The sequence below is a fragment of the Phyllostomus hastatus genome, unplaced genomic scaffold (genome assembly GCF_019186645.2).
Source record: "Phyllostomus hastatus isolate PE091 unplaced genomic scaffold, TTU_PhHast_1.1 phas_contig_58, whole genome shotgun sequence".
Taxonomy (NCBI): domain Eukaryota; kingdom Metazoa; phylum Chordata; class Mammalia; order Chiroptera; family Phyllostomidae; genus Phyllostomus; species Phyllostomus hastatus.
This window is the reverse complement of record NW_025333916.1, coordinates 42,284,523-42,292,661: the sequence shown is the minus strand read 5'-3', so window position 1 is coordinate 42,292,661 and position 8,139 is coordinate 42,284,523. Positions and strand designations below refer to the sequence as shown.

General features: G+C 43.6%; 1 protein-coding gene and 1 pseudogene across 1 annotated transcript in view; both read right to left on the bottom strand.

The window, feature by feature from the left end:
- Positions 1–936: 936 nt before the first annotated feature.
- The window catches only part of OTULINL (OTU deubiquitinase with linear linkage specificity like), a 28,791-nt gene continuing 21,588 nt past the window's right edge, over positions 937–8,139 (bottom strand). Inside the window, exons 6-8 of the mRNA XM_045848213.1 lie at positions 7,675–7,803; positions 6,460–6,729; positions 937–5,426 (exon numbers count right to left, since the gene is read on the bottom strand). Of these exons, the coding sequence (XP_045704169.1) occupies positions 5,253–5,426; positions 6,460–6,729; positions 7,675–7,803 (573 nt within the window). The 3' untranslated portion in view covers positions 937–5,252. The remainder of the gene's footprint in view (positions 5,427–6,459; positions 6,730–7,674; positions 7,804–8,139) is intronic.
- Positions 1,402–1,517, bottom strand: LOC123825060 (annotated as a pseudogene).

Genomic DNA, 8,139 nt, shown 5'->3' with positions numbered 1-8,139 from the left:
TCTGATAAGACATAAACGTTTATCTTTCCTATTTACCTATGACATGAATGTTTTATAACAAACATCATTTTCAATGTGCATCATTTCACCTCTGCTCCTTTTTAAGGGAATCCAAAATGTGTCTATTTGGAATCCCAGAAAGTTCCGGAACATTCGAGCAGCCTTTCAGGTTTCCGCCCCAGCTGTTAGTTCGCACCAGCTGCTTCCCTGCACCTGTCCTCGGGGTCCTTTCCCACGAAGCTCCGTCCAACAGACAAGCCGGCCCCCAAGGGAAGTCCATGCGTGGTGGACAAAAGCCGAGATCTGACAGGTACAGGGAGTAGATCCCAGGTTGCTTCCCTGATTTTGTCTTTGGGGGTGGCAGTATGGCAAGAAATGGGACCAGGAGAGTCTCCAACTTCTGTGATTGCCCTTAGAAACTTGTATGATAAGGCAATGGAGGAAAGTTACCCACTGTCCATGAAGCCTCCTGGCATTCGTGATCGGACCCTTGTCCCACCTTTTCTAACGTGTGGGGGAGCAAAACGAGATTGTAAACCGCTCTGCTGATACTTAGTTTTAATTACTCTCAGTTTGGTTCCTTTTAGATATTCTGTCTGAGGTTTTATAAGTTAGGAACAAGTAAATATGCTTTGTTTGCAAATATGCTATTTCAGTGGAAAAATATTTCTGTACTTCAGGAATGCTTCCCTGTTCAAACACATTCCGGGTTTACGTAAACTACCTGTCCAGAAAGCCTTTTATAACCCATCTAGACTAAGCTGAAAATATGTAAAGCAAACCCTTTTTAATTTTAGAAAACTCTCTTGATTAAACTTTCCAAATTATTATTAAAAATAGGTGACACTGGTGGCATTAACATGACTTAAAAAGCAATCTAAGACCCGATGACATTGAATATAAGGACCAAGAGACCAATTATATACAGAGATTGTTTTTATAAACCGAGAGTGTTATTTTACATCCCACACACAGTCCCATTGTCCACGATGGCTGAACCACGCTTGCCACGCCGCTCTCGTCTGCTCGCACACACCCTGTGACCTCCATAGGAAGACGCGCAGCACAGCTCTGGCTGTGCTGCGGTGCACTTTGGTCTGGGGGCTGTGAACGTGTGGGTGAGCGGCTTCTCCGTCGGCCATGAACCATGTGGACATGGAGCATCAGTGTGGTCCGCCAAGTGTTTGTTCTCTTGGCCCACGGGAGTACGGCAGGGTTAGTGCTAAAGTGAACTTGGGGCAGACCCATCTATTTTGAACAAATAAAACAAAGGTGATTGTACTGTTTGGACCCACTTAACTTTGTGTCTGACTATAAAAACATTGTGATAAAAATGGAATTTGAAGAAAACAATAGTACAGAGAAAAGTATACCTGAGTGTGGCCAATACTTAGGTAATGCACCATCATTCAGTTCGTGACAGGAAACCCAATGGACGGTTGAAGTTTTAGATCCATAAAACTATAGATTTTATTTTAATAGCAAACTACAGAAATGATCCCTGAAAGTACAGTCTTTAGATTTTATTTTAAAATTTTACACAGCAACAAGCATTATGCAGTGTGAAACACATTCTTATAAAAAGATTACACAGCTTTAGCAACTTGCCATTTAAAACTAAGATGACTGAATTAGTCCTCCTTTTCTCAAATTTGCACAGGTTTTCACATGTCAGGTTAGATATCAACCTAAAAAGATTCACCTTCTTTCATGTGGAATTCCCAACATTTTCAGAGTACTCAAAATCAAATAGTTTCCTCCCCAAGACCAACCAGCTTAGACAAAAGTAAGCTGGTCTTTCTCTGGTCTCACTGAAATCTGAGGAAATCACCTGATCTACGACAACAACAAATATTTCCGCCCAAAGCTCATCCACAGGGAAGGCCTCGGAAATGTGCCGTGAAGGCCCCCCGAGGGAGCGCTCCTGCCCTGGCCTGGTCTGGCCGAGGGCTCTCCTTGCGCTAGCGAAGGCCCAGGGGTCAAGGCTGTGAAGGTCCACAGCCAGGCAATTCAAGTCTCCTGGCGGCCCTGAGTTAGCATGGTCTCCTGGGAGAAGCTTTCAAATGAGCGCGCCCCTAGGATGAAGCCAGAAGCCACCCGTGGTTATTTCTTTACTTTACAGATGAAGTGAAACCTGATTTGCCTGATCCATTCATTCGGTCACCTAAACCTCCCTCACATTGGACATCCGCACTGGGGATCGTTTAAGTCGGAAAGAAATACTCAGATGAGAAGGGCATGGCATAAAGATGAGGTGAAAAGGAAAAGAAAAAAAATCCAGTTACCAGGCGGGGAAATTCCACTTGCCTCCTAGTAAAGTCAGTCTTGAAGAGGACAAAGTTCTGAGGGTGGGCGGTGGCGATGGTCGCACAACAGCATGAAGGCACCTGACACCACTGGGCCGCGTATTTACAGATGGTCACAATGCTATGCTTTATGGGAAGTATATTTTACCACAATAAGGAAAACCAGTCCTGTACTGATACTCATACAACTCCTCAGGATGGACACACATGCCCAAATTTCGAGAGAAACATTCTAAAATCAGAAAAAAGACAAGGGTGTATGTTTTCCTTTTTCCTATAATTCTCTTCTCACTGAAAACAAGTGAGGTTATAAATATACTTAATGTTGGTGTAACATGGCAATTCCCCTCCATCGCTGTCATTTTAAAGTGGTGCTAATTTATTTGCAGTCCCTTAGAATTAGTTTGTTACAGTCCATATACAACTAATTTTTTTAAAAAATAACAAAACACCTAATATCTCCTCCTGTAAAATCTTCTGTTTTGATGCCTTTCTCAAAATAGCAACTATTTAAAGGTCTTCTTTACTTTTTCCTTTCATGGCATTAGAATGTCCTGTTTTCACAAGTTAACCTTGCCCCTCTGTTTAAAGAATTCTCGCCCCACCCTGCCCTGTCCCTACACAGTTAAGGGTACACAGAACGGGTTGATCCGTCACAGAGATACAGGCTGCCGGTCCCCGTGAAAGAGTTCTCCCTTTCAGTCTCGGACTGACGTGGAAATAATTACACTGGGTAAGGAGATGAAAGATGAGTGGAAATACACAAAAGCCAGGCAAGTACCTGGACGGCCGCACTGGAGCCAGAAGTCCAGAGTGGCAATTCTAGGAGTATCAGTCACAGCCTGCCACAGGCTCTCATTGTGTGTGGTTGTGAAGCGAAGGGTCGAGTTCATTTTTCTAGGTCACATCAAGGGGATAACTTCCAACAGTGTCCATTAAATGATGGGGTTGTGCAAGGCCACAGACACTTCCAAGCAGAACAGGACAGTAGAGGTTAATTAAGAACTCTCATTTTGTTTATGTGGTCTCAAGGTAATGCAAGGCCCCTTGGTCTAAGCTCACTACTCTCCAACCAGAAGACAAAATGACGGCAGGTGTAATACAATGCATGGACACCTGGCTTCCGTAGTGCATACAGGTGATTACCCCCATTGAAAAGTCTGAATATTATTTTCGTACACCACAGCGTTTAACATACCTCTTTTTGGTTGTAATTTTATTTATTTTTTAGAGAGAGAAGGGAAGGAGAAAGAGAGAACCATCAATGTGCAAGAGAAACATCTACAGACTGCCTCTCCCGGCCTGTAACTCGGGCATGTGGCCTGACCGGGAATCAAACCAACAACATCTTGGTTCACAAGCAGGCACTCAAACCACTGAGCCACACTGGCCAGGAAAACATACCTCTTTTTTAATTTATAGTAGAAACTATATGAAAAAAGTGAGAAAACGCCAGCCTCAAACATGTTAAGGAAGCCATTTCTCAGGAGGGATTTGTAACTTAAAAGTTATTTTGTATTTATTGAAATTCACAACAGATTTAGTAAAGTACCTCCAAAATGAAGATTATCAGAATAAACTAGAAAAGTATTTCCAAAATAAAGATAACCAAAACTTAGTTCACCTGAGTATTGTCTATCATTGCTGTAACACATTACCACGAACTTAGCGACTTAACACGAATTTGTTCTCTCACAGTCCTGGGGGTCCGAGGTCTCACCCAGGTCTCCCTGGGCTGGACTCACAGCGTTGGTAGGGCCGTGTTCCCTCCTGGCGGCTCCAGGAGAGAATCCATTCCCTTGCCTTTTCCCGCTTCCAGAGGCCACTCCCATTCCTTGGCTGTGGCTCCTTCCTCCCTGGTCAACGTCAGCACGTTGCGTCCCTCTGTACTGTCCTTCCAGATTTCCCATTTCCCTCTGACTATGACACGCTTCCAATCCCCCTTCCTCGTTCACGGACCCTTGTGATTACATTGCATTCACCTGAAAAACCCAGAACAATCTCCCTAAAACAAGGTGAACAGATTAGTACCTTAATTCTACCTGCAACTTGATTCTCCTTTGCCATTTAACCAACAACATATTCACAGGTTCTGTGGATTAGGATGTAACATATTTCTGAGCGGGGAGGGGGGGGGGCAGGCATGACTCTACCTCCCACACATTAAATACATGTGTCAATACACCACAGGTTAATTTTTTTGTGACAGTTCAATAGTTGTCATTCATTTGCCTCAAACTACAGAATTTATCTGTTTCATCTATAGAAAATGTATTAAGCTGGCCAGATGTAATAACAAAAAATGTAAAGAGATATAAAACAAACTGTACATTACAAAGTAGTGGTTATCTGTGTATGTGTTTATATGTGTATATATAAAACTATACATGTATACATTGGGGCATGAGTATATATGTGTACATACACTGCCCTGCCCCCCATAATTTTATAGTTAATCAAGTGGTTTTAGAAAAGTCAAGATACCATAAAGATTCCTGGGAAGGTCATGCTTATAAAATAAGACTATGTTTATGAGGATCCAAAATCAACCAAAGGCAAGATTCTTAATGAAGAATATAAAAGCTAGACACAAATTCATTCTTTCTAGGTTAGTCTTTTTTCCTACTTGTCTTCTCCATGTTTTCCTGTTGTTTTCGTCCAAATTAAATGTTCTCATGCTCTTAAAAGCCCCCAGGTGTGGAGGGACCCCAGCTCTTATGAACAAGGTCAAACCGCGCACCCACAAATGTATTAGTGCAACTGCTCTGGAGGAAACCACTGAGAAACAAAGAAAGGCCGTGTGTGTGCCGCTGCGTCCAGTGTACCTGGCATTCTGGAGAAGGTCCTACTTCCTTCAGTGGCTACACCACCAGCTTTGGTTTTCCCGGAACACTGCACTTGCCAGCATGACCACTGTCACTGGCGGGTATCTGGTCCACGCCAGACTTAAAAGACGGGAATGTGGTAATGGCGGTCATTCTCGGTCAGCAGGGAGATCTCAGGCCACTCCCTGAGTGGCTCCTCTGGGTAGCAGACTTCAAAGTCCCTGGAGTTAAACTTGAACAGTCTGAACACTTTTATCTTGACTTCAAGTGCATACCCAAGTATAAACATATCAATCTGGGAAAGAGATGAAAGAGAGGTCACAATACACATTTCAAACTCCTGCCCTCCCACCAGTGGGGGGAGCATGTTCTTCGTCGTCAGCTTGTGAAATAATGTACTTCTCTGCAGACCCGCGCATGACCCACAGAGTGGCCATGGGCCAAGAACAAGTGTGCACTACATGGAAGGCAGGGGACCAGCGGAGGAACATCTCTCAAGACTAGTCCAAAGAAATCACAGGGAAAGCTATGTGGACAAAAACTAATAAAAAAATTAAGGAATGCTTATAATAAAAAGTACACTGTTTTCCCTTCTGGCTGGTGTGGCTCGGCTGGTTGGAGTGTAATCGAGTAAACCGAAATGTCACGGGTTTGAGTCCAGGTCAGGGCGCATGCCTAGGTTGTGGGTTCGGTTCCCTGTGGGGCACGATCCATGTCTCTCTCCTTCCCTTCTCCTCTCTCCAAAATCAATGAGCATGTCCTCGGGTGAGGATAAACAAAATGTGTTTAATTTTAAAAACTACACTGTTTTCCAACCAGTTTTATATCATTTTAAATCAATTTGTGTAAAAAGTTAAGATGATTTTGTATACCTCCTAGGAAAGCAAAACAAAACAAAACAAAAACCCTTTGGGGGACATAAAAGCATTTTCTGGGTTTTAAAAAAACTGAAATAATTTCTATTTATCTGCAGTAAGTAACCAAATGCTTTCCCAAACCTTATCTCACTTTCCAAGTGGGATTTCTCCTGGTTAACCTCTGCTGTGGGAGACCCTATTGTCAACTGAGAAGCAGCGTGCAAGGTCAGAAAGACAGCCCAGCAAGGGTGTCCTTCAGCCACAGGGGTGAGACACACGGCAACCAGCTTGGAGCGGTGAGGCTGTTACTCTTCTCTGCTGCATTTCTGGGGCTATAACGTCAACCCACCGCTCTGCGAGCGCAGCCAGTCTCACCACTGCGGAACGCAAAGACCGAGCCCCTGCGTGTTCCAGGATTGCCAAGATAATCCTTGATCAAACACACACGATTCTCCCCACCCCCCACCATACCTGCTCTAGTCCACACGTGTCGCCTACAGAATTTAGGTGATTCATCATGAAGCTCAAAGGATCAGACGATGTTTCCCGGGAAAACAGGAGTCTGAAAAGACTGGGAATGACCTTTTTCGTCTTCATTTGTTCATAAGCTTCAGTGACTTGATAAAGCATGATGAACTTCAAAGCTTCATACAGTTTGTATTCCAAAATGGCATCAGAGAAAAGGATGTTGCACATACTTCCTCTCTTGTGATAGTCTTTAATCCCACTGAATTCAGTCCACTAAAAACACAGACGGAACAGTAAAATTTTGAAGGGTAAGGATGAATACGTATACCCCTGCATAACGTTTAAAGTGCATACAATACTTATAACATAAAACAAAGGTTAATAGAGGAAAATAGAACTTTCACTTTTCATTTTATATCTTTTGACATGGACTTTTTAAAACATAAGCATACATTACTTTTACAATAACAAACTAGCTTCAATAAAATGTTTTTTCACAAAAGTACCACCCTCCAGGGAAACCACTAAGCAAGTCGGTTTTCTTCCACTGCCAATGACGGCTGCGCTGCACAAAGGTCGCTACGGCGCCCAGCAGTGCTGGCCCGCCCTCTGGAACGCCTGCTGAGTGCCAGGCACAGTGTAGGGCACACTGTGTGTGTATTAACTCACTGAATCCTCACAGGAACCATGCAGGGTCGATACTATGTACAGTTCCGTTTTACAGATGAGAAAACTATGGCCCAGAAAGGTTATGGTGCTTCCCAAGGAGGATTCATTCCAACAATCCAAAATCTGTTTTTACTAAAAGACCGGAAAATCTCTGCTGAGTCAAATTATAACATCTCTGCTGTTGCCAAGTTACTAACAGGGCACATTCCAGAAGAGCATTTCTGAGTGCCTTGTCTGGAACTTGCACCCCATTTCTCTGGGGAAACAAAGGTACGTGCTTGTTAAGGTTTCTGGGCCAGCCCTGCAAAGGGCCTCTTAGTCCGCGAAGGACCGAACTATCGGATTGTGTAGAACAACACTGCTCTCATTCATCGCTTGAAGGAGTATGAAGATCAAGGGGAAGGAATCTCAGGCACTTGAAGCAGTGTTTCTGCCTGCACTCCCTACGCAGCTAACATAGAGTGATGTGCCTGACACGGGAGAAAAGTGGTGAAGTGTGGGACGGGTGCTTTCGTTCCCAGCCTTTCACCCCAGCTGCCAAACTCTCACCTGTGTCTTCAATAATTCCACACATTTACGCAATTTTCCAAACACATTGGAACCTGTATACTTCTCAGGACCAAAACTGTATTGCTGGATCCAATTACAACCTTGTGAAAAGAGCAGTTTCTCAGGAAGCTTGAAAAAGAAGATGCCAACAGTGATTAGTGTCTCAACATTTATTATGCACAATTTGGAATGTGTCAAAGCACATAATCTCACCTCATTTAGCAATCTTCATTTATTTTTAAATTTTTAAAAAATTTTTTAATTTACTTATTTTTAGACAGCAGGGAAAGGAGGGAGAAAGAAAAGAGAGAGAAACATCAATGGGTGGTTGCCTCTCGCATGGCCCCCACCAGGGACCTGGCTTGAAACCCAGGCACGTGCCCTGACTGGGAATCGAACCAACGACCCTTTGGTTCAAAGGCTGGCAGCACTCAATCTACTGAGCCACACCAACCAGGGCCAATC